At 46.3% G+C, this 27183-nt stretch overlaps 1 protein-coding gene across 3 annotated transcripts in view; it reads left to right on the top strand.

The window, feature by feature from the left end:
• The window catches only part of USP28 (ubiquitin specific peptidase 28), an 83490-nt gene that overhangs the window by 19008 nt on the left and 37299 nt on the right, over positions 1 to 27183 (top strand). For all 3 annotated transcript variants that reach the window (XM_083163230.1, XM_083163231.1, XM_083163232.1), the window contains exons 5-12: positions 1810 to 1972; positions 9030 to 9116; positions 10733 to 10870; positions 12664 to 12737; positions 13796 to 13872; positions 16897 to 17045; positions 22473 to 22600; positions 25968 to 26063. In XM_083163230.1, the coding sequence (XP_083019356.1) occupies positions 1810 to 1972; positions 9030 to 9116; positions 10733 to 10870; positions 12664 to 12737; positions 13796 to 13872; positions 16897 to 17045; positions 22473 to 22600; positions 25968 to 26063 (912 nt within the window). The remainder of the gene's footprint in view (positions 1 to 1809; positions 1973 to 9029; positions 9117 to 10732; positions 10871 to 12663; positions 12738 to 13795; positions 13873 to 16896; positions 17046 to 22472; positions 22601 to 25967; positions 26064 to 27183) is intronic.

Below are 27183 nucleotides of genomic sequence, written 5' to 3' on the forward strand. Positions count from 1 at the left end.
GCGCGCGCACACTTACACACTAGGGTTAATATGTGTCCGGAGCCAATTAACCTACAGTACCAGTATATATTTTGCATTGTGGAAGGAAACCGGTGTACCTGGAGACGATCTCAGTGCTGTGAGGCAGTAATGCTAACTATCACACACCACCTGTACTGCCCATTACTTGTGCTCACCTGTAACACTTAGGTTCAGTTAGGTGTTGATGGACACTGATGTCCATATATCAGCACATGTCTGTGTGTCCATATAGCACAGGGGTGGCCAACCGGTCAGAGGTAAAGAGACGAAAAATATCGGCAGTCAAGACAAAGAACCGACTTAATGCGTGCACCTACACGTGGTCATATGACACAAGGGGAAGTGGCTACATGACAACTTTATGCCCCCAGTGCCAGATATGCCCCACACAGTGCTAGGTATGCCCCCAGTGCCACACATATATGCCCCACAGTGCAACACATATGCTGGAGGGCCCAGCTTCCTAACAAAAGGGCCCACCTATTCTCTGAGGGCCCAACAAACAAATGAGCCACGGGCCAAGAGAGCCCGACTAATGCGCCCACAGGCCGGAAGGGCCTGAATGTGCCCACGGGCCTAGTGCCCGACACCTGGTGGTCTAGGGTGGATGAGGGGTAGGTGGCCAAAGGCCCCTACCTGGTGTTGGGAGAGGCCGCGGTGGGGGAGCTTCGTCAGCTTTATTGCATCCCACACCCGCTGGCCTCTCCGGCCGCCATTTTCTATCTTCTACCGCTGGCCAGCGGCGACGCATGTCTTCTTGCAGAAGGCGCCGGAGATCTTGTCTTGATCCTGGCGTCTTCTGACCTCTTTAGTGGCCGCCGGACCTCTTCTCCCCGCCGCGGTCTTCTGCACCGTCCTCTGGCGGCTTCTTTCGTGTTCAGGAGCGCTCCGCCGGCGTGGAGTCGTCTTCTTCGCCCTCCCGGAGGCGTCTGACGTTAGACGCCGGGGGCGGGGCGGAGTATGGCGCGGCAAACGCTGATTGGCTCGCCGCGGCCACTTCCTATTGGCCCGCCGATTCTGGAGCCCTGATTGGCTCCCAGACGGCGGGAGGTTCAAAACGCTGCTCGCTTGGCGGCAAATTCAAAACCCTGCTCCGTCCACTGCGATTCCCCGCTTCATTAGCAGCGCAGGGATTAGACAGCTGTTCTCTGCGCCAGGGGAAGCTGTGTCCCTATTATATTCTACCATCCACTGGGGAAGGTATAAAAAAAAAAAACGCCTTTCGACACATGGCTCAAAAAAACATGAAAAACTTATGAGGTCCTTTTGACTGCAGACATATCCATTGTCTACCTAATGCTTGTGTTGACATTCCGACCGTCGACCTTAGCCGTGTCGAACTGATGTATGTCAACCTTCATAGTATCGACGTAATGAACGTGTACTGCAGTATAAAGTGATAGATGCCTGAAAACCTAATATTTTGTGTTTTTGATCTAGAGCCACAAAATGTTGCTGTCCTTTAAAAACATGTGCGCTCCTCTCCTTGCTACTGGATAGGAACTGTCCTGGCAGAGCTGTGTGCTCTAGTAGGCCCCCACACACTAGAACGATTTTTTGGCCGGTTATTGACGATTATCGGTAAAAATCGGCCAATATATCAGACAATCAGTCAGAAATCGGATAATCGGACAAAAAAAATAGTTTTTGTTTGTGGGGGCCTTAAGGCTCTGCCATAGCATCCCGCATATGTCAGTCATGTGCTGGCAGTCCCTCTGTTATGATAGTATAACGCTCCTTTTAATACACCTACAGTAACGCTATGTTATGCATGTTTTCAACTTTTAGAACAAGTAACCACCATATTGCGGAAACGAAAAGTCGCACAAAGCGGAAACGCTGTGAAGTTTGGGGAGATGTACCCAACCCTAATGATTTGAGAAGGACTGGCGACTGGCCGGTAGGACTGCGGAACATCGGTAACACCTGCTGGTTTAGTGCGGTCATACAGGTAACACTGGAGATGAGAAGATCAATAATTATCTCTGCGATATAGACCCTTATTCTGGTTCACTCACAAAGGCAAATTCCTTCTCAAATGAACAAAACCATGTGCGCTGCCGGGGGGGGGGGGGGGGGGGGGTAGATGTAACGTGCAGAGAGAATTAGATTTAGATTATACTTTGTTACTTTGTTTCTGTGCAGGGAAAATACTGTCTGCTTTATTTTTACACTGCAATATAGATCTCACTTTGAAGTAAAACCCCACCCAAATCTAATTCTCTCTGCACAAGTTACATCTGCCTCACCTGCAGTGCACATGGTTTTGTCCATTTGAGAAGAAATTTGCCTTTGCTATTGAACCAGAATAAGGGCCAAAGTGTGTGTGTGCTTCCAATCATGCATAAGACTATGGAGGGGGTGAAGGAATAACCCTTCAAGTAGGATATGCGCTGAGGGGGAGCAGCTTGATATGAAGATTAAATGTACTGTTAAATTGTGTGGACACAATTGTGGGTCAAGCGCTAGGGGAAAGGGATGAGGACAGACTTGAGAACACTAACAGTTTGTGGGGAGGGGTAGGGTTATAGGGGCTGATGCACACACGGGTGATCAGCTTTGCAGAGAGAATGCAAAAAGAGGTAGAAGTATGAAGAGAAAATAAATAAATAAAAATGAAAAATGAAAAAAAAAAATACTATAAAAAAAAAATAATTATATAATAAAAAATGTAAATAAATAAAAAAAAATGAATGACCAATATGTTTACACACTTTCGTGTTAAAGTGGGAGCAACACAGTCTTAGGAGAAGCTAGCCCTATCTTACCCTGATTTTTCTTCCTGAAGTTAGCAGCGTTTGTTTGTAGCTGCGGGACTTCGCGGCCGGGTGCTATGACGTCACCCGCCGGCTCCAACTTCTATATATTGATATATTGAGTATACACCCCTGGTTGTAGATAATAGACCACGGTCCCTAATGTCCACTAATTTTCCCCACGGTTTGCTTTACACTTAGCACACCTTTATCTCTCACCACTGTAGCGCACTCCGGTTTTTTCACTTAAAAGTTGGTACGAACGGCACCAGCAGTTTGATTACCACTGCATAATATGACACCCAGGGTCACACAGACCCCGCATCACTCCACGGCACTATCAGTTTGACCACCGCTGCTTAGCATGACACCCAGGGTCACATAGACCCCGCATCACTTGGCGACACCACGCACTGTGTATGTAGACACCCGCACGTTAAGGATTTGACAGCCTCACCGAGCTAGCAGTCCGTCAGCACGGACTGCTAACACCGCTCCTAGCCGGAGCCCAGCACCTATCGCAGCACTGAGAAGTGTAGTGACACGGCATGCGTTCCACCAGCCGCAGGGCTGGGCGGAGCATGCGGGTCACAGGCAGGAAGCGTTCCTGATTCAACAGCTGTTACACTGGCCGGCGCGGGGAGGAGGTTCCCATGATTGATTGTCAATCAGCTTGTGCATATAAACCCGGGACAGGGCGGCTACTCAGTAGGTCTCTGCTTGCTGTAGCAGAAGGACCTCTGGATTGCTGACTCTTTTTTTCCCTTCAAAGGCTGTGATATCTTGGTGACTTCCCCTTGATAAAGATCCCGGATTGGGATCGAAACGTTGGGACAGTTTTTGGAAAAACTGACAACTAACTTGGTATGTTCAAAACCTAAAAATCTTTTTCCTGTTGATTAATAAATGAAAAGTTTTTTTTATCTTAAAAACTTGGAGGTGAGTGCTCATTTCCATTAGTGGATTTCTGGAAAATATATATATATATATATATATATATATATATATATATATATATATATATATATATATATATATATATATATATATATATATATATATATATATATATATATATATATATATATATATATATATATATATATATATATATATATATATATATATATATATATATATATATATATATAGCAGGGGGATGGCACTCCAGTAAATATGCAGTGGATGGCCGGGGTGCACGCTCAAGGGGTATAGACAGAGGGGGGAGCGGGCGGCACACACTCGGACTTGTTTGAAGAAAGATAACAGACACTAGGTGCTGTTAGCAACGTTTCGGGGTTTTATTCCGTTGTTCTTAGCTTGACAACGGAATAAAACCCCGAAACGTTGCTAACAGCACCTAGTGTCTGTTATCTTTCTTCAAACAAGTCCGAGTGTGTGCCGCCCGCTCCCCCCTCTATATATATATATATCTATATCTATATCTATATCTCTATATCTATATCGGTGGGTGACGACCGGCACTTGGTACAATAGCTGGCAACACGGAGGTGCCTTCCACAATATAAGTATAGCGGTGGTGTTTCAAAATAAATGAAGACTGGAGGCGGCACTCTCAAAAGGCAACAAACTTGTATTCAAAACATGAAGAGCATAGTGCAAAAAATCACAGCAAAGGTGGTGTCAGCATTAGCATGTCGACAGTTTCGAGGCTTGCGCCCCTTCCTCAGGACTGCTGACTGTGCAACATAACAAAGCGTAGCAACAAAACTAAAGTGCAGAGAACAAGGAATCAGTGCTAAAACCAGATTTAAATATTATATATATTTTTATAGTATTTTTTTTTTTTTGTATTTATTTATTTTCTCTTCATACTTCTACCTCTTTTTGCATTCTCTCTGCAAAGCTGATCACCCGTGTGGGCATCAGCCCCTATAACCCTACCCCTCCCCACAAACTGTTCATGTTCCCAAGTCTGTCCTCATCCCTTTCCTCTAGCGCTTGACCCACAATTGTGTCCGCACAATTTAACAGCACATGCATAAGACTACCTTGGCTGTCTAACCAGTAAGGTCTCCAGAGCTATGTACTTTGGAGGGGAGCAATGGGGGCACTGCTGGAGAAGACCTGAAGACTGAACTTGAAGGCCATGAGTACTTTTGCAATCTTTAGTTACTCAAAGCGTGCACGTTCAGGTCCAGATGTATCCAGCTTTAAAAAGTGATAACTTGGAGAGTGATAAACAACCGGCCAATCAGCTGCTACCTATCATTTTTTCAACCCAACTTGTGACATGGTAGTTAGGAGCTGATTGGCTGGCTGTTTATCACTCTTCATTGTATCACTTTTTGAAGCTTGATACGTCTATCCCTCAAAAAGAAAAATGCATATAAAGCAATGCTAATATATATGGGAGTTTACGCTAAGAAATACAACTCTCATTTTACATTTGCTGATTTTGCGCTTTTCAACAACATTTAATTTTGTGCACAAAATGACCCAGATACTGTGTTTTTTGCTTTTTTGTCGTGTATTGCTCCAATAATTTGTTTATATTTTTTCAGATTTTATAAATTGGTCCACGACCCCCATAGAGGGGGAATAGAATAGGTGGCAAGCTACTTTGCCTGCAGCATGGCGAGCACGCAAGGGGCTTCTTTGCGCTCGTCCCGCTGTCTGAGTCCCGGCAGTCAGTATTCCGATGTCTGCATAATGACTGTCGGAAACCCAAATGGTCGACTGTTTAGGTTGAGCACTATTGCTCGACAGTCAAAAGATCGACATGCGTTAGATCGACATGTTTAACAGAGTCAATGGGGGAAGATGTGTATTGTACTTCACATGTGATGTTGCTATGGGCAACCAATCAGAATCTACTTCTTATTTAGCACCCTCTAGAACAGGCATGTCCAACGTTGGCCCTCCAGATGTTTTGAAACTACACATCCCAGCATGCTTTGCAATAGTTTTAGCATTCTCTAATAGCAACACTGTGGCAAAGCATGCTGGGATGTGTAATTTCAAAACATCTGGAGGGCCAACGTTGGACATGCCTGCTCTAGAAGATAGTAGACATGTTCTGATTGTTTGCCAGCATGGGGTTTTTAACTTTTTTTGGTGTCTATACAGGTTGAGTATCCCCTATCCGAAATGCTCGGGACCACGAGCATTCCTGATAGGGGAATTTTTCGGTTTTTGGAATAATTTTTTTTTAGCCATACTTACCTGTCCCCTGATGGTGTCCGGTGGTCCCTCGGCGTCCGCGCAGTCCCAGGGCGTCCACAGCAGGCCTCCGGCATCTTCTCTGGGTCTCCAGCGGTCCCAGGAATGCATTGCGCGAGTGTGCGCGCACCGGTGACGTCACCGGCGCGCGCGCACACTCGCGTAATGCATTCCTGGGACCGCTGGAGACCCTGAAGAAGATGCCGGAGGCCTGCTGTGGACGCCCTGGGACTTGGTAAGTATGAAAAGAGGGTTAGGGGGGGGTAAAAAAAAAATTCGAATGATTCCAAAAACCACGGTTTTTGGAATAATTCGGATAAGGGATGCACGGATACGGGATACTCAACCTGTATCAACATAGGTGCACAGATACACTGTACCGCGCCCCCTCACTGTGCTTGCCATGCTTCAGTCATGGTCACTCGCTGCGCTTGGCACTCTATGATAATCACCCTCTATCCCCACTGGGATGGTAAATTATAAAGTGGTTAAAAAAAAAAATACAGAAAAACTAATGTCACCCTTTTTGAGCATTGTCCAGTCTTCTTGTGTCGACCTTTTGAACATATCACCCTAATGCAGGTCAACCCTTTTTTTTTGCTGTGTTGACCTTTTCACTGTCGACCAATAGTGGTCTACCTACCTTTTCACGGTCGACCAGTCAACCGCATACCGTTTATCACTGCTGGAATTTTATCCCGGTTCATTGAAAAGCATCGGGTGGCTGCCTGAGAAACTGATCTGATCAAGTTTAATATTGCATCCCTTGTACTGAGCTGCATCTGGCTTATTTTGCGCACGTACCCTGAGAAACCTTCTGTATCCCTTGCAGAACCATAGCGCCATACACAAAAGATGAGAAAGATAATATATCGCACAGAAGGGTCCTTCTGTGCGATATATTGTTTTACCTTTTTATATTTTTCTCGTCTAGTGTGTACATTCAGCATTTGTTAATGATGCGTGTTCTCGTGCATCGTTAATGACCCCCTCCCTCACCCTTGCTCCCCCAATGTTGCTCACCCTTGCCAGCATCAGAAACTGTGTAAGCACTTGGTGGCGCTGTGCTGGGTCACCCCGCCACCAATATCGCTGGTTACTCACATTGCCTGATGTGTACCCGGCATTAGGCTTACCGAGCTTGTCCAGTTCCCTTATCGCCACGTTATCTGTTCTATGTCATGGGATTATAGAGCCGACTAAGCCAGTGTTTTTTCACACTGTGGGCCTCATTCAGACCAGACTGCTGATCGGAGAATTTGCAGTGGACTGTAAGGAGAATACCCCCACCAAGATAGAAAGACAGCAGGTTTAGGCCCAAAAATGCCGGCTACCTTTCAGTTGGTCTGGCTCTATTGCGTTTTACGATCCATCTGCATTTTCTAGTGCAATTTCCCCTCGCGCATCCACAATGTGTACGGTACACATGTGCAGCGGTTAGATAATCGCTCGACTTGCAAATTCTCTAATTAGTGAGAATCTTAGGGCGGGTATGCAATTGTTCCGCCACTATTTCCGACGTGGGAAATGGCGGCGGGGCCCCATTCAATGCTGTATTTACCGACCACAATGAAGAGAGGCTGAATGAGCCCGACTTTAACAGCTGTCGGACCCGTTCTGCTGATAACTGCCGCGGATTGTGTTGCTTTAGGCCGTAGATCGACAATACACAGCCGTTTTTGTGGCCACGCCCCCTTTTTGCGTACCCCCCTAAGAGTCCACACACAGGGCTAAGTTTAAAGTCCACTGCCTTCGGGGTCAGACGAATGCAGCCGTTTTCATGCGACTCCTCTCTCAAAAGTGTAATACTGGAGTCAGGGCAGGTGACAGGGGGGGTTCAAGGGGGACACCTGTACCGGGCCCCAAGCTTGTGAGGGGCCCCAAGGTTCTGAGGGGTCATGGGCTGTAAGCATGGCACGTGCCTGGATTCCTGTAAGGCCGGGTACTTGCCTGAAACCCCCCTCCGATATTAGTGAATATTAATTGGGTTTCTTTTGTAATAATAAGAAAACACATTCAATATGTAGTGTACTAAAAATGTTCTGCTCAAGGGGGCGGGGTGTTAGGCCCCCAAGATATATCAGCGCACCGGGCCCCGAGATTTCTGTTGCCAGCCGTGACTGGAGTTAGAAAACATTTTACATTATTCATAAATGTTATGTTTTAATCAATTTTGACATGAACAGGTTTACTTGTATGCAAATTCTGTTACAGAACTTAAATTCCGTCCTGTGGAGACGGGCTCCTTTTTATACAGTATTTCCCTTCTTACCCTGTGTGATGGCTTAGATTGTGATGTGATAAGATTCCGTTCTGCAGCCCTTGCAGATCCTCTAAAATGTATTACTATCTTAATTGCTAATTATATTACTTAGTTCCAGAGGGATATTAGCTGGAAGAAATCGGCGAACATTTAAAGTTGATACTCGCTGCTATTGTGCTAATCCCTCCGAGATAGAATTCCTCGCACAGAGGCCGCCTCTGACTGTTCAATTGTCGTGTTTACATTATCTGATTGCTAAGCGGAAAGCAGAGGGAGCGCCAATGCGTGTGGGCTCTGAATGACTCGGGGTTGGCACTAAGATATCCAGTTTTCTTTTTAAATTGAGAGACACCGTTAAACTGGTTGGTTGGTGTTAGTGGCACTCAATTAAAAACAAACATTTGACTAGGATTCCCGGGTGCGTGTGATGAGAATAAGCCATAGTTACAAATCCGGTCTGCAATTTGATTGGTTTCTTGCTGTTTATTAGTGTGAGTCAGGGGATAGAAATAACCCCTTCAGTTTGATTGGTTCCCAGCTGAGTATTCCAAGGAGCTCCTTTCAGAGCTGCGATAATGTGGAAACCTAAACTACCAATTAAAGCTAACGCTTGTTTTCTTTATTTAAAATGGTGAGGTTTACTTAAAGCCTGCGCTACGAAGAAAAGTCTAGTTCCTGCATTGCCTGCTGCAGTACTAAGACGTCTCGGGGGTTAAGGGTGTTAACTGGAATGTTTTTAGTTAGCAATTTTTGAAATATTTTTTAACATTTTTGTCTTCTTTTGTGTCTCAATTCTGTTTTGTTAGTCTCTCTTCCATCTGCCTGAATTTCGAAGACTAGTCCACAGTTACAGTATTTCCCAAAGCATGCTTGATAGGTGTCAATGTCGGAGCGTAAGTATCCTACGTGGAAAGCTCTACTTTAAACGTACACAAAAAGTTTATAGTTGGCATTTTCTAAAGTTGGGTACACACGATATGATTTGCGTTAATGATCCGGTTGTGCATAGTGTGTACCCGCTATATAGCTAACGATGGCCGCTTCCGGATCGTTAACGGTATTTCCTATCATTTCACTATGCAAATAAATCTGATTGTGTTGTCAACGGCTGCATGTTTGGCGGGCATCCTGTTGACGTCACTGGACGATATACTTAACAATATCATTCAGTGTTTAGCCCACAGATCGTTCGTTTCGTGGCACCGAAGATATCGTTAACTATGTTGGTGGTGCCGATCTTCTAGTGTAAAGGGCATACAGTAAAGATGGCCATACACTACTGTGATCTCTCACAGAGGTGTATGGCCAGCCATTGCCCCACGAGCAGCCCGGGAACTTCCCAAGTGGCAGGGTCACATGCAGCCCGGGAACTTCCCAAGTGGCAGGGTCCCTATTACATGTGATGTATCGCATGCGACCTCTGTTCCCCGCTGCCGAGAGGGAAGTTCAAGGTCAGACCTGCATGAAGGTCTGACCTCCAACTCAGGTCCGATGTACTCAGGACCTCGCATCGGACCTGAGGGGACATCACACTCACTTGATTTGGGCCGATTTCTCAGCCCGTTCCGTCGGGAGCAGGTGAAATCAGTCCAAATTGCGGTAGTGTATGGGGGCCTTAAGTGTTGTGAGGGAGCACAAGTACTTCCTTGGATCACAGTAGATATGCAGATGTTTTATGGGGGTAGGATCGCCCTGCTTGGTATTCATCCCTACATCTCTCAGGTGTGTCCTGTAAAGATACAGGGTGGGATCAGATTCATTCTGCTTTGACCCTGACATCAATGTTTACTGACAGGACATGTGCAACCCATGATCGGGTCAGTGTCTTTGGTGGCATTCCCGCACAAGTCTTGATGGGAATAAAGGTCCCCCAGATGTTTTTAAAGTCTTTTTGAATGAACTGAAACCATTACATGTATAGAAGTGGGAGCATGGGAAATACAATCTAGTTCCTTTAGTAGACCTGTTCCTTGCATGACAGACAATGGTGATGGCGACCAAGCAGAATGAGCAGGGGTTGTCTGATCTGGTAAAACTCAATTTGCTTTATAGATCTAGACAAAAGCATTTTGCAGGTTCATATCTATGTCCCATTTTATACTATAGACCAGTTCACTACAGGGTTCACCGGAAAGCCCTGTTTGTGGAGATGTTTTGAAAACATCTCCACAAACAGTGCTTTCCAGTGAACCCTGCAGTGAAATAAATGGGGACATAGATATGTTAAGCACGGAGTCATCCTGAGCAGGTCCGTGCTTGCACAGGTGAGCGAGTGCAGTGCCCCCTCCACTTCCATATAAGAGGCTAATGCTATGAAGCTGTACGTGACTATTCCAGTGCTGCGGGGCCACATTAGGAGTGACTGGTGGTGTCATTGCTGCCAGAATAAAAGTGACTGTCCCCGGAATGCACAGATAGTTGTGGGCACAATCCCATATTCAGTACATGTTTTTACACTTTGAAGTGTCTGCTTCATTATTTGAACCATTCATTTACTGCTTTGTTTTAGGAAAAGAGAAACATTGCGTTCATGCAGGAACTCCAGTACCTCTTTGCCCTAATGGTTGGCTCGAACAGGAAATGTGTTGATCCTTCTGCTGCCCTGGAGCTGTTGAAAGATGCTTTCCTATCAGAAGAAGCACAGCAGGTAAAGCAGGTGGAGCCATAGTGGTAACTATACTAAGATGGGAGATCTATTGATGGATTGAGGATGGAATGTTGCCAATAGCAACCAATCACAATCTACTTATTTATTTAGCACCTTCTAAAATAAAAAATCTGATTGGTTGCTTTGCTCCCATCTTAGTAAATGTAGCGTTTGTACACCATTATAATTTATTTTGACCTGGTTTAATACCCATACAGTATTCTGTTTATACTGCAGAGCTTTCCAGGGATTTGTTTAATTATTCACATCAGTCTCTGCCCGGGTTAACCGGGGTTATCGCCAAGGCAACCCGGGTTGTGGCTCAGTGGAAAGGTGTCCCTGATAAATAACTCAGGAGTCCAACCTGGGTTAGGGCACAGTGCAGGGTCAGCACTTCCATTAGGCAGCTGCCTATGGGTGCCAAAACCTGAGGGGCGGTCTGCTGTCACTGCATAGTGGAAAAAAGATAGTAGCCTCTCTGCCCGCCGCCATCTAATCGCCCGTCCACTGCCCTGCATCCATCCACCCGCACGCCAGCTACCCTCCATCCGCCCATTACTGCTACTCTCTCTCTGGCCGCCCACTCTGCTACCAGCGGCACTGCCTCCTGGATCCACACACAGTCAGCAGCCGCCCGTGGCTGGAACCCAGAAGCAGAGGTGACTGCCCACAGTGCCCAGGATCACCAGAGACCAGACACGGACAGGGGCGTCTGGCAGCCGGCCAGCACCCAAAGCGAATCCCCCACACACTTTTTGGCAACAGCCAATCAGTATGGGTTTGTACTGTAGGGAAACCGCTTGCACATGTGGGCATACACCGTACACACAGTTATACCACTTTCAAACTTTCAGCAAAATGCAGGGTCATTCCACGTGATTTTGCTTCGTGTGAAAGCAAACTACCCAGGACTAAATCTGAGTACGTATCGGATAAATTTGTACCCAGCGCAGTACTGGCGGCGACATGAGCCCGACAGGGTGCTAACATCGGCAAGTGCATAAACGCTTGGCGATGCATGGCTCTCGCTAGCGACTTCTTCAGTTGTCTTGCGACATGCATGCACGCATTATTTAATTTCGCATATTTTAACACTTTTCATGCATATTTTAAGTATTTTTATGTTGCATATAACATACCCTCCAACATGACCCATTCCATTAGGTACAAAATGCTCTGTTCCTGGACTTCCCTGCCAGTGGCAGTTACAGAGGTTGGACTCCAGCACAGTCCACAATTTAATGAGGGGGGGAGGTCACATCAACTGCCAGTGAGTCCAGGACAGTGATGTTTGGAGTGGCAGTAGGTGTGGCTCCCCTTTTTGAATATTGGACTGTGCTGCAGCCCCACCTCTGCAACTGCCACTGGCAGGAAGTCCAGCAACAGAGCATTTTGTACCTATTGGAACGGGTCATGTTGGAGGGTATGATCTAATCCTGTCTCTACTGATAACTAAAAGCGCTATTGGTTATCTGTTTGAAATCCAGCCTATGCCAGCTAATGTAATCCTGGTGCCAGTGTACTGGCATTTCTATATGTTTTCTGTATGCCGTTAATGCTGTCGTGGCAGCGTTACCCTGTGACGTTTGTCCTTCTGACTTCTTATTATAACTGAGACAACAGCTGTATGGAAATTTCCTCTGAGTCACCTAATGGAAATGCTGATGAGGTTCATGGCTCTAGATAGGTCAATGGAAAATCTATTTACTAAAATACATGTTCCTGGTGTGAATGAAGCCGTGTTGCATGGCTCACAATGTCTGAAGAACTAATGTTGTGTTTCTATTTACTAGCAAGATGTCAGCGAATTTACACACAAGCTATTGGATTGGCTGGAAGATGCGTTCCAACTGGCTGTTAATGGAGAGTAAGTGGCTTGTGTTCTACACACTGCCAGCTGTCACAATGGCATGAATGCAGAATGTTCTCAAAACTCACACAGACACAGATGGTTTATAAAGTGATATTTTATATAACACGGTTCCGTTAGAGCTTGTATTTTATTTACCCTCCACCGGTAACTGGTAAGACCTATTAGCGTGTAGTATCATAGGGCCCTATTCAGACTGCTTGCTGTGCTGTGTGTGTTTGGAGCCCAGCGAGCAGCTAAGTGCTGCTCCACTGACCATACACTCCTCACCTTCTCTGTATAAACCATGTGCAGGGCTGCAAACAGATGCAGTACGCAGGTACAAATCAATTCGCTAGCACCCCGCGTGGAGGAAAAATCCTTTGATGGTTACTTGGCATCAAAGGATTTCTCCTCCTCTAGCCGGCGCTTGCAGCAGCCGCGTGACCCAGGAGGCACTTGGCGGCTGCTTGCATGGATGTGAAATCGGGGCATGGGCCGACGTCCTGCTCTGCCCAGAGCAGGCATGGGAACGCCGGGGGTCCACCCCCGGAACACTGCTTTGGGGGTCAGCCAGGCTGCGAGCGCCTCAGCATAGGAACATTTTGCAGAAGGCGCTCACAGCTAGGGCCTGCACATGTGCATTATAGACTGTGCATGAGCTGATCCCCACCATCGACAGAGGGGCCAAAAGCACCATGTTTAACAGGAAAACTATTCACATGCACCAGAAATGTCTCCATCACATAGAAGTTTAAAACCGAATGGAATGGACAAAACCGCGCTGCTGCATCTATGACGAAAGACGTCATACTTTACCATCCCAGTGGACCTGGAGGGGGATTATAACCGTGTGCTGAGCGCAGCACTACACTAATACGGTGTCCACAGTATAATACACCCTAGGCTATTCGTACAGATCAGGTCTTCTCCTTCCCGTTCATTTCAGTAAAATAGTTGTTTACAAAATCAAAGCTTTAGTATGAAACACACAATGTGCAAAAAGTAGCGCAATGCGGACTTGTTGTATTTCTATATATCGCTTCATTCATTATATCTTTTGCATGCATGTTTAGGAGTCCGAGAGATAAGTCCGAAAATCCAATGGTGCAGCTTTTCTACGGTACATTTCTCAATGAGGGATATATAAAAGGTACGTTGTTCATTTGTTTTTGTTTTTTTTGGACTCTAATATGTTCCTCTTCTGTTATGCAGCCAAATGTAATAGCCTCGGAGTCCGGCGGCCGTGCCGGGTGCAGGCCGAACTTGGAGGTTTATTTAAAGGCGCAATAATGTACAATGCACTGCCTGCACAGCCGCTAGACTCGGAGGCTATTATATTTGGCCGATGGGCTTAAATCTCATTGTAATACAAAAACAGTGCCATAAATAAATGTTAAAATTCAATTCTTAACTTTCATTTTTTTGTCTTCGCCTAATAGTTACTGTCACATCCTACTTGTAGAACCAGTGGTTTACATCTTTAAAGACCTATAGGGCAGGAAAAGGAATATGTGAATGAGTGGCAAACACAGGTTACACACATCTCCGATGTTTCCTAAACGGCACATGCGTAGAACCAGTTTTGCACATGAGCAGATTGGGTTCTACGTCATCGGACGTGGTGTTCACCAAGTCGCAGCCTGATTTACAGGCTGTGTGCGTTTGGGGCTGGGGCAAGGGTGGCAAGAGCGAGTACAGTATTCTCGAGAATTGGGAGGTTGGCCCCATTTTCCAAGTGTCCTTGATCTTCTGGCTCTGTGAAAACAACGGCAATCCTGAGTAACCTGTGAGTTTCTCAGATTTGTGGTGTTCACGTGTAGTGATCTGAGCGATCTACGTCCATCTCCCAATCAGGCCCGGGCACTGAAATTGCAGAAGCAAACATCTGCTTCAGGCCCCCTTGGTGGGGATCACAAGTGTCTGTCATCCATTTGTATAACTGATGGAAAATCTGCTTGCTGTGTATAGAAAAATAAATCCCTCCACAACTCTAATTTAATTCAAATTTCAGATCAGATCAGGCCTTAAAATGTATTCTGTGTTCATGAATAATTATAGTTCTTTATAGTAACCTATATGGTCATTTGGAAGTGTGCATTCTGTAGACAAGTGATAGGATGCGGCAGACCTGGAAGACCGGGAAGGTATAACCCTTTTAGATCAGTGGACTTGTTTGGCGTCTTATAGTGTACAGTGTATACAGTAAATCATGGAGGTGGTGACGGTATGCTGTGGGGCGGTTTTACCTGGTTTAACAGAAAATCTGTTCACCCAGATGGACTTGCCAGCTCAGAGCCCATATCTTAAACCCACTGAGGACTTCTGGGACAAATTGGAGTGGCTGGTGCATTCCAAGCCAACTCCACCTGCTCCGTGTCACAGTTGGTCATTGTACCTTAAGCAGAATGGCAAAACCTACCACTTGCTGTTTAGGAACCTGTGGACAGTTTGCCAAGAAGGGTGTCTGCAGTCCTCATGGCGCATGGTGGCCCTATAAAGTACTGATGTCAGTAAAATCTTGTTGATCTATCTGCTGTCACTGTCCAATCACATTTGCCTACATAGCGTACCAATTCACCAGCTTGGCCTAACTCTCGGTGCACCAGATGGTTTGTCCGAGGAGTCTGAATAGCTTTTGTCATCATGAGCAGGCTGCCAAATACTGGTTTAGAGTAAAAGGGACAATGTAGCAAATCCAACATACAGAGTGGACATTGGGCCGAATTCGGTTGCAAATTGTAGACTGCATAGCTTCTGATCCTTGGTGGTAGTAGCACCAGCGATGCTGACATGTTAACCACTTCGTGGTATGCCTGGGTATTTTCCGGGCAGAGCTTTGCTCCATGAGCAGGTTCTCCTGAAAAATTTCCGGTCATGCCACTGATGAGCAGGTGTGCACCACTGGCACGCCACCATTTGGCATCACCAGCAATACCACCCTTGTTGCTCACCCCGGGGGTGCCCTCTGCTGGTCCTCGCTGCTGATCCTCCCCATGCCCAAGCAGCTCTGAACTTCCCTGAGTGGCCACAAACAGAAGCAGCAGCCCCAGGGGAGCAGGGGCTGCTTCAGAAGGTTTTGGCTACAGTGGTGACTATTTACGGGGCAGGACAAACCTGCCCTGGTAGGTTTGTCCTGCCCCAGGAAAGCCCACCGCTCAAGGGGATAATGCAGCAGGGAGTTTGTGGTTATAAGCATATGCCTCCCGCATGCATGTTTGATCCACTATTGCGTCCGAGTACTCGGCAACCGATCACTCTGTGGCACCATTGGCCGGGTGAGTCGCGCATGAAGTTCTGCAGACCGGCCGCTGCTGCTCCATCACTGAGGTCAGGACTCCAACCCTGGCCTCTGCACTACCACAAATGGAGGTGGCAGGCCTCCGCTTTGTGAAAATGAGTCCATCTCGGCCTCCTCCTTATGCAGACTGTCAATCATCTGAAGCTCACAGCCTTAATGTGTCTGTAGACACAGGACCTATACTGCACGTGCGCAATGTATCTTATATTAGTGCATTGCATCTAAAATGTTATTACGACCAGACTTGATTCGAGCCCATTATTTGAACATTTGGATGTGTTTTATTATGACACCACCAAGCAAAAGTAAACCTTATAGAATAGAGGGTCTGATGTATTAAGCCTGGAGATGTGATAAAGCAGCAGCCAATCAGCTTCTTACTGTCAACTTACAGGCTGAGTTTGAAAAAAAATTACAGGAGCTGATTGGCTGCTGTGTTATCACCTTCCACTTCCCCAGGCTGAAAACATCTTTCCCATAGCTACTAACATTTGTAAACACAGCGCATGTGCTAAACTAGGATCTTATTAAAAAAGAATGCCCAGCTGTTAGAAATGAGGGGGAGGAGAGGTAGGGGAAACCATGTATAGATCTGTACTAATACTAATAATCCAAATTGAACATGTTTGGATGTTAGGATTTTTTACCATACCAGATAAATCTATCTTTAAATTGGATCTGCATTGTTTCTTGTTCTAGTATATAGCACAATACAGTACAATACATTGTCCATAGTATGTTTCCTGTTCATTAAAATGGGCTGATGTTGAATTGATTGTATTCTTTATTGTGGAGCGGATTTTGCCTGTTTCTGTGCTGCATATTTTTTCTAAACTTGTATATAAGATTATTTGTGTTCTTTGTGCGTCCCAACAGATAAAACATTCTCCAATATTGAAACATTTGGTCAATACCCTCTTCAAGTAAATGGATTTAAGAATCTGAATGAATGTCTCGAGGCGGCAATGTTGGAGGGAGATTTTGAACACCCGCGAACTGACCATACGATGCGATACAGACAGGAGGTCAGTACTACGCTACCTTATTTTACTGTGCTGTGTTATGTATCTAGAAAGGGAAAAGAGTATATCGACGGAGACTGTAAGTTTGTGTAAGTAACTCGTGGATTGTGCTTGAGGCAGGAATCAATTGCTCATTACAGCTTATATTGGACTTGGAGTTAAGATTCTCTTTGAACGTTACTCATGGTTATTAACAGAGGTGGCTGGAATGGCATTCATTTCCAAGTGTTGTTGGCAGGGACTCTGTACTAAAGCTGGTATTTTCTTTTAGTGTTAATCTAGGATTTTTTTATTGTCATTGACCTTTGTACAAATTCTCAGTTCTGTAAGTCACTGCTCCGGTACCCGGCCAAAGGTCCCAGCTAGGGTGGCCAATCCCGGATCGGTGGGATCCCGGGATTTGGCCCCAAAACCACCGGGATTTTAATCCTGAGATTTGGAGTTTCCAAGACAACATTAGACTGCGTGCGCAGTCTAGTGCTGGGCAGCGTCTGAGCACTCACTCAGACGCTGCCCGGCTGTTCCCAATGCCTGGCCTGTGGGTCTGCACAGTGTTGACGGTCAGGGGTCACGCTGTGCAGGTCAAACAGCTGCTCTGCTCGTTCACAGGCCCGGCCATTGCTCCGCGGCCCACCCTGACCTGTATTTCTGAACAACTTTTTCTCTTCTGACAGGTTTTGGATTCGATTTTGCTTATTGAAGCAAAATCTAAATGAAATCGAATGGTTTTTAAGACACTTTTGCATTTGATTCAAGCGCGCTCCCGTTTTTTCTATATTTAAAAGAAAAATAAACTGTGCAGGCAAGGAAATATCCAATTTGATCCAGTAAATCAAATGTGTACACTGTACCTTGAATGTACATCGAATTCGATATTGAATGCAAAAGTGCAGTTCGAATATGAAAGCAAAGTCCAAATCGAAAATGGGTGGAATAGGGGAAATCGAAAGCAAATCGATACGTGTGTACACACCTTACCTTAGACTGTTTTGTGCAGATCCATCACATAAAATTCCGATAAAGAAACCCTTTAAATTGCAGGTTGTAATGAAATAAAATAGGTAAAAAGCTAGGGGGGTGAATACTTTTGCAAGGCACTTTACGTGTCTGTATTTTGGAATACCCATGCATGACCAAATGATGGATTGAATGTCACCCAGTTTTCTCTGGTTACACCCTCCACCAAAGATCAGGACAACAGCGGTACCATTGTTCAGTAAAGTTAGAAGGAACATAGAGGCGATGCATGCATTCAAATCTCTGATAGCAATAGCTGGCAAAGCATTGCTAATTTAGTGTATTGGAATCCAAAGCTAGAACCTGGTGTTGGGTGGCACACTGCTATGATTGCAGCGTTGGGGCTGTCACCTTCACTCCTGATTCTGCATACCTGTCCCACCAGTCATAGGTGCCGATTTATGTTTTTGCTGGTGGATGCTCAAGCCAAAAATATAGGGGAGTGGCTTCATGGGGAAGGGGTGTGACCACAACATAATACCACTTTATTTTACGTGGCCGCGGAAGCACACAATCACGTGACTCATATAATAGTCCGCTGTCCAGTCCCGTGTTCCTCCGGATAGCATACCTCCCATCCCATCTGTCATGTGCTCTGACTGCACGCCCCGTCCCCTCCGGTGGTGCAGCAGCGACAGCCTGGCCTGTGCACAAGCCGGGTTGGGTCCCTCCTCTGTCCCTCCCCTTCATCCCCTGGGCCGGGTGGCAAATCCCCACAGCAGGAGGGGGAGGCACTGAGTGTGAGTGTCAGTCACACAGTGCTCCATGCCTCCGCCTCCCTCCACCAGCCAGCCAGTCCCCACCCCGTGCTGCGCACCACTCAGCGTCACAGTGAGTCAGCCGTCCGGCGCCCATCCTCCAGCAGCAATTAAAAATTGTGACGAGCCGTGTGGCACTCCGGGCAGTTGCACGGCTTGTCCCCTTTCAAAATGGCCCTGTGGGTGCTTGAAGTTTTCCGTGGGTTCTCAGGCCCGGGAGCACCCACGGAATCGGTGCCTATGCCACTAGTAGTCCTCAAATGTGGTATGCAGTCCCTTGGTTGACAGTGTTTGGGTTGACCGTCTCTAGGTTGACCACTAATGGTCGACCGTTACAATGTCGACACCTGGAAATGGACGACAACATTGACAGACGGTCAAAAAGGACATGGTCGACACTTAATGGTCGATATGAGTTTTTCTTTTCATGTTTTTTTGGTGTAGACCGACTTGGTTCATATTTTACTATCCATGTGGGCATAGAGTGAGAATATACAGATGGATTGCCCTTCATTCTTGGAGGGGCTGGTGGTAGATTTCCCTGCCGCCAGCCCCCGGAAGGGGCTGCGAGCGTGGGTGTTTCCTTACTACGGAGCTCCCCACCTGTCTCCGCCGCCCAATCCCAACTGACAGCAGATGACCAGGTGTAGTAACTGACCGTAGATGACCAGGTGTAGTAACTGACCGTAGATGACCAGGTGTAGTAACTGACCGTAGATGACCAGGTGTAGTAACTGACCGTAGATGACCAGGTGTAGTAACTGACCGTAGATGACCAGGTGTAGTAACTGACCGTAGATGACCAGGTGTAGTAACTGACCGTAGATGACCAGGTGTAGTAACTGACCGTAGATGACCAGGTGTAGTAACTGACCGTAGATGACCAGGTTTAGTAACTGACCGTAGATGACCAGGTGTAGTAACTGACCGTAGATGACCAGGTGTAGTAACTGACCGTAGATGACCAGGTGTAGTAACTGACCGTAGATGACCAGGTGTAGTAACTGACCGCAGATGGCCAGGTGTAGTAACTGACAGTAGATGGCCAGGTGTAGTAACTGACAGCAGATGACCAGGTGTAGTAACTGACAGCAGATGACCAGGTGTAGTAACTGACAGCAGATGACCAGGTGTAGTAACTGACAGTAGATGACCAGGTGTAGTAACAGACAGTAGATGACCAGGTGTAGTAACTGACAGTAGATGACCAGGTGTAGTAACTGACAGTAGATGACCAGGTGTAGTAACTGACAGTAGATGACCAGGTGTAGTAACTGACCGTAGATGACCAGGTGTAGTAACTGACCGTAGATGACCAGGTGTAGTAACTGACCGTAGATGACCAGGTGTAGTAACTGACCGTAGATGTCCAGGTGTAGTAACTGACCGTAGATGACCAGGTGTATCTGATCACCTAGGGCAGCGGTGGCCAACCCGCGGCTCGCGAGCCACATGCGGCTCGCCGAGCTGTAAACTGCGGCTCCAGCCTCCCGTCTGCAAAGCGGGGTTTTGAATTTGGCGCCAATTCGGCTGCCAAATTCAAAACGCCGCATCGGCGGCCAATAGGAAACGACCGCGGCGAGCCATCAGCGCTCGCCGCGCCGTTTCCGCCCTGCCCCCGGCGTCTGACATCAGACGCCAGCGGGAGGGCGAACAGTCTTCTACACGCCGGCGGAGCGCAGGAGCGCTCCTGAAGACACGAGAAGCCGCCGGAGGATGTCGCAGAAGACGGCGGCGGGGAGAAGAGTTCCGGCGCCGCAGAAGACGCCGGGATCAAGACAGAAGATCTCCGGCGCCTTCTGCAAGAAAAAAGAAGATGGCTTCCGGAGAGGCCAGCGGGGGTGGGAAGCAAAAGAGCTGACGAAGCTCCCCCCAGCGGCCTCTCCCAACACCAGGTAGGGGCCTTTGGCCTCCTACCCTCCATCCACCCTAGACCACCGGGTGTCGGGCACTAGGCCCGTGGGCAAATTCAGGCCCTTCTGGCCTGTGTGCGCATTAGTCGGGCCCTCTTGGCCCGTGGCTCATTTATTTGTTGGGCCCTCCTGGCCCTCTAGGTGGGCCCTTTAGTTAGGAAGCTGGGCCCTCCAGCATAGGTGTTGCACTGTGGGCAACACCTGTGCTGGAGGGCCCAGCTTCCTAACTGTGGGGTCATATGATGTTTGGCACTGTGGGGGGGCATATGTTTGGCACTTTGAGGGGCATGTGATGTTTGGCACTTTGAGGGGCATATGATGTTTGGCACTTTGAGGGGCATATGATGTTTGGCACTTTGAGGGGCATGTGATGTTTGGCACTTTGAGGGGCATATGATGTTTGGCACTTTGAGGGGCATGTGATGTTTGGCACTGTGGGGGGCATGTGATGTTTGGCACTGTGGTGGGCATATCTGGCACTGGGGGCATAAAGTTTTGTCATGTGGCCACTCTCCTTGTGTCATATGACCACGCCCCTGACCACGCCCCTTTTTGACGCGCGCCTTCGGCGCGCACATGACGTTGGCTCTTTGGCTTAACAACTGATATTTTTCGGCTCTTTACCTCTGACCGGTTGGCCACCCCTGACCTAGGGTTTTTATCTTAAGATATCTTCTATTGAAGATTGGATGTTGCTATGGGCAGCCAATCCGATTCCATCTATTATCTTGTACAAGGTGCTTAATAAATGAGTAGATTTTGGTTGGTTGCTATGGGCAACATCCCATCTTCTATATAACTCCCATCTTCATCAATAAACCCCTTATCCATTTTACCAGGCATTTTCCTGTTGAGGTCCCCGAACCCCATGTGATTACCCCAGCCTCCAGATCTTTTTGAGTGGCCCCTGTCCTCAAAGCATTTTCATTCTCTCCCCTCCCCTGTTAATAGAGGATGTAGAGAGGGAGAACGTGCATCCTGACCCCCTCTGTGAATGTCTGACTTGGAGAAATCTTGTAGGAATAGGACATCGAGAACAAACCATTATCCCAGATTACAACAATAAAAAGCTGCACTCGTATATGAACTTGTTGTTTTGAACACATCCTGTCTGTGGCCATTTAGTGCGGTGTCATCAGGGGTTAAAGTGAGGAGGAATGGGGTGGAACGGAGTTCCACCACCTCTCATAGGGGGTTATTCTAGTTCACTCTTTCTGACAAATTCCTTCTTAGATGGACAAAACCATGTGCACTGCAGGTGGGGCAGATGTAACTTGTGCAGAGAGAATTAGATTTGGGTGGGGTTTTACTTCAAAGTGAGAGCTATATTGCAGTGTAAAAATAAAGCAGCCAGTATTTTCCCTGCACAGAAACAAAATAACTCACCCATATCTAATTATCTCTGCACAAGTAACATCTGCCCCACCTGCAGTGCACATGGTTTTGGCCATCTAAGAAGGAATCTGTCAGAAAGAGTGAACTAGAATAACACCCATGGTGAGGTGGAACATTTCAACCTCCACATTGGCCCTGCATTGTAATTCTCACAGAAAAGCATTCTAGTTTGCAAGGGGATGCAAAAAACTCTACCACTGGGCCTGTCTCTGTTGGGGAAGGGGAGGGGGTGCTAATTAGGTGGCATAGAGAAATGAGCTCCCCCACCTCTGCATAACCACATTAAGTCCTGGGTGTCATTATCACAGGCTGTTGCTGTATTGTCGTTTTCTCGTTCTTCTTTGCAGCGCTGGTTTACAAAACTTCCTCCGGTGTTAACATTCGAACTTTCCCGATACGAGTATAATCAATCCTTGGGGCAGCCAGAAAAGATCCACAACAAGTTGGAATTCCCCGAGATTATTTATATGGACCGGTAAGGCAAATATATGTACTCCTTGTTTTTTTTTTTACCATCGCAACTCGGCACAACTCTTCTGCATAAAAAAAAAATGGCAGAGAGGATGGCACAGCGCTGGATTGGGGATAAATTAAATACCATGGGATAGTAACAAATAAAGATTATTTATTTAATTAATAAAATAAATACTCAAAAATGTAAAAGACCTCATTGTAAGGCAAAAAAGTTGGTGGCACATATAATAGGTATGAATGGTACCGTGACCAATGGATGTGATGGTATTTCCCTCAAATGCAAATCTCATACACTCGCTAGTGTATATTCTCACTTGCTAGAGGCTTGTTGGAAGCAGGAAGTTCCTGGAGTGGAGACTTCTTTGGAAAAGAGGGGGGGATCCTGAAGCCAATAGATGAGGGTTCCTCAGAGGATCCCCCTGATGGTTTAGATGTCGCCGCGCTGGAGTGAAATCCCACCTTACAAATGAATGTGATCACTGTGCAAATGGATTTTACACAGGGCACGTCATCGCAGGCCCACGTAGCCCTGGACTTACTCCAGGGCACACCTGCATTTTTCTTAGCACTCCCAGATTCCACCCCCAGAGGCCTACTTCCTGTCAATCACCTTGCAAATGGCATGAATATTGAAATGTTTGCCGAATTTCGTTGCAGTTTGACCTCTGGCATGCGTCCTGCGAGCGGTGTAACGATATCGGTCACTATGCTAATTCACAGGTGTTCGTCTTTGATGCTTTACCTCAATTTGGAATGACTGCCAAGTATAGATGACTGCGTTCTAGTTAATATAATATATTCAGAAGAGGGTGGCCTTGTCAGTGAAGGGTGACAGTGGTGACATTATTACTGGCATAGATAGGAAAGCCATTTTAAAGATGACACACAGATTTAACACGAAAAACACAATCGGGGGAAGTTTGGGAGCAGGATGGGGTGATTATAACTGGATTATATTCTATTAGTCAATAGTGTAGCAAGTGCGCATCATTGCTACAAATTGCAGAATTATATGGTATGGTCTCTAAATCCAAAGTCTGAATAGAGAATTTACTATCCAAAATGGCAATCCCTGAGTAGGGGCTGGATCCAGGAGATGGTGTTGCGGGTGACTTGAAGGTAGGCCGCCAATAACCTTATGTAATGGGGAAGGCCAATGAGAAGGAATCTGGATAGGAAGAGCAGTTGCTAGCCAAAAGACAGAGGTACCATTGCTGCTATGTAGGTCATTGGGGCGAACGTGCTTAGAAAATGATGTTCAGTCCTGGAAGCCAAGTCTCTAGAGAAGTCGCGTGATCTTCATCCCAAAACTTCACAGGAAATACATTAAAAAGCTCTATTCTAGCACGGAACAGAAGTCGCTGCTGGAAGTTTGAAATAGTTGATTGGTTTTACAAAGTAAACAAGGACAGCATTGCCTGTGTATCTAAATCATGTGAATTACATTGTGATCTGAAGATATAATTCATCCAACTGGGGACCCTGGAACACTTGGATATAGCACAAATTTAAAAATATGAAAACCGCTACCTAACACTTGTAGTGTGGCCTTGATTTTCTCTTTGTACAATTTTTTATCGGTAAGGAACAAAAAAAAAAATCAGTTAATTCTCTGTGGGAATGATGTTCAGTACATCTTGTTGGGAGTCGTGTCCTTATCTCCACTACAAGCTGGTGTTTTGGATGAGGTGAATTCTACCTACAGGGCACCTTCTCCTCCGTATGCGATCCTGAGGAGAAAAGATGCCCAAATTCTTCCTGCTGTATGTAGGCACTGCCATTTTTAGTGGCTGCAATGTGACCGATAACATTCTGCAGGGAACATCCGGTTTCAACTGTATATCTCTTTATCCACATACGTGTAATTCCAGCACTGGAGTTGTAGTTACATACTGATTACTGTACTGTATTGTTTGTACTTCTACTGTAAGCTGTTTGTATCTGAGAGAAAATTTCTTTTTGGCGAGTGAAGGGTTTGGCGTTGAATACTCTGATGGTGAGCTGTTGGCACTGCTAGCCGTATAGCTTGCCGCCAGCATTAAATATGTCCCACTGTGTTACTTGTGGCTTTAATAGAAAGCAATCTCTTCACAACACAGATAGGTTCCTCTGTAAATCCATCACCTCATTTGATAGGGTTCTGTTCCTTTCCAACCATTTACCCTCCATCCTCTGAGATAACCTAAAGGGGCCTACACACGCGAAGAATTGCTGAGTGTTCTGAGCGATGCTAGGTCGCTCAGAACGCACCGCACACAGCGATGTGTCAGCTTTCTGTCTATGTTGGTGTAAAAGGGTATTAAAGAAAACCTAAGTAAAAAGGCATCTGGCGTTTAGAGAGGGAGGAGCCAGTTCAAACCACTTCAGTTTTAAAGTGCCAGGCTTGATCTAACTAACCCCCACCCCACACCCAAATTTGATGAAGGAGAAAATCTTTTCTATGAAAAATAAACGAACCTCACTTTTGTGTTATGTTGCACATCCAAGCTGCAGCCTTAGTAATCATATGTACATTGTTTTGTGGGGTACTTGTGTATTATAGCGGCGCCCATCGCATCGCATACCATAAGGCATGCAATGGTATGCGATGTGACGAGATATCGCGCAATATTGTACAATGTCATACAATTTTAAAATTGTATGACATTGTGTATGGCATACAATGCCATGCGATGCGATTAAAAATGGTATAAGCACCCCCCACTATAAACGTGAACCCGAAGCTTGGCGAGCACACCGAGCCCGCGAGGGGCGGCGGTACGCGTCCTCCGACCTTTTCATACCCCCACTATCCACGTTGGCGTGGAGTTGTGAATAGAAAGTGTGGCGAGCGCAGCGAGCCACCAAGCCCGAAGCATGGCGAGGGGACGCCGATACCTTCACAGGTATCGGCGTCCCCTCGCGGGCTTCACAGGTATCCGTGTCCCCTCGCGGGACTCGCTGCGCTCGCCACGCTTCAGGCTCGGTGGCTCGTCTGCGTTCGCCACACTTTCTATTCTCAACTCCACGCCGACGTGGATAGTGGGGGTATGAAAAGGTCGGAGGACGCGTACCGCCGCCCCTCGCGGGCTCGCTGCGCTTGCCACGCTTCGGGTTCACGTTTATAGTGGGGGGTGGCGTGGGGGTGCATTTAACATTGTAAGCACCCATTTCGGTGCTTAAAAACACCCTTTAGGGTGCTTATACAATATTTCATCTCATAGGGGTCCAAAATCGCATCGCATGCCATCGGGTGCATGGCATGCGATGCGATAAAAACATCGCGCGATGTACATCGGGGGCGCCGCTATAATACACAAGTTCCTTTTGTGGTATTAAAGCCATGAACTTTTTCCTTCAGACATTGACTTATTGAGCCTACATTACAGGTTCTTATACAAAAACAAAGAGCTGATTAGGAAGAAGCGGGAGGAGATCAGGAAACTGAACAGATGCTGCGATAACCTCCGTCAGAAGTTGGAAAGGTAAACTAAGGTCAATAACCATTTCCTGCACTAAAACTTTTGAATAAATGTTGTAAAAATACTCAAAGCAAGACCAATGTCAAAGCCACTTTGTATTTATGTTCTATGCCACATCTGCTGGATGGGCTATACTACAAGAATACAGAAATGATATTCTGAAGATAGTCCCGTATAAAAAAAAAAAAAAAGTTTTTGAAAGATTCTCTACAGTATAATAGACTAATAATCCTGCTCGAAGCGGGAGTATGAACACAGATACAGAATACAGAGGCCTAGATTTTTCCAAAATGCATAAACCATAAAATGAAAACAGAGCCCCGGCAGTAACTGCATCGTCTTTTCCAAACATTATTCATCCTAACCGAGCCAGGACCAAAGCGAGGCAGCCATTTTAGGCATATTGCATACAATAGGATAGCATTGGACAGAATAGGCCTTTTCTGAAGAGATAACCTATACGGGGGGAGTTAAAAATTCTAGTCAAGATGCTGACACGATCATTAGTGCCATGTATTGTTCACTCTACACCACAGGTTCTCAAAGTCGGTCCTCAGGACCCGACACAGTGCATGCTTTGCAGGTCTCCTCACAGAATGAAGTGAAATAATTAGCTCCACCTGTGGATCTTTTAAAATGTGTCAGTCAGTAATGAGTGCACCTGTCGGGTGACCTGCAAAACATGAACGGTGTGGGGTCCTGAGGATCGAGTTTGAGAACCATTGCTCTATACAATAGAGTACCAGCATGGCAGCAATCTTGTGTGCACTACGTTGGTTACAATAAGAATTACAGGCAAAATGTAATAGGGTGTGAAAATCAGAAAGGGAGATTTTGGGAGAGTTTTCCCATTTTCTTTAAAAGCGGCAATCATTTACATGGCAGAGTCAACCTGGTATTATAATGCAGCATTCACATTGGCTGCATTCTAAGGACGCAGCCTTAACTGATTAGTTGGCCTAAATTTTCTTGCATTTCTCTTTTCGTTGGAGGATTTTGGTGGGGACAGCTCAATTTGTGATTGATGAATTATTGATTTTGGCACAATTTAGAGATTTGCTTGATCACACCAAACCACTCATGACAAAATGTACTTGGTGTGTATATTGGATTGCATTATGCA

This window comes from Crinia signifera, chromosome 19 (genome assembly GCF_055691185.1).
Source record: "Crinia signifera chromosome 19, ASM5569118v1, whole genome shotgun sequence".
NCBI classification, from domain to species: domain Eukaryota; kingdom Metazoa; phylum Chordata; class Amphibia; order Anura; family Myobatrachidae; genus Crinia; species Crinia signifera.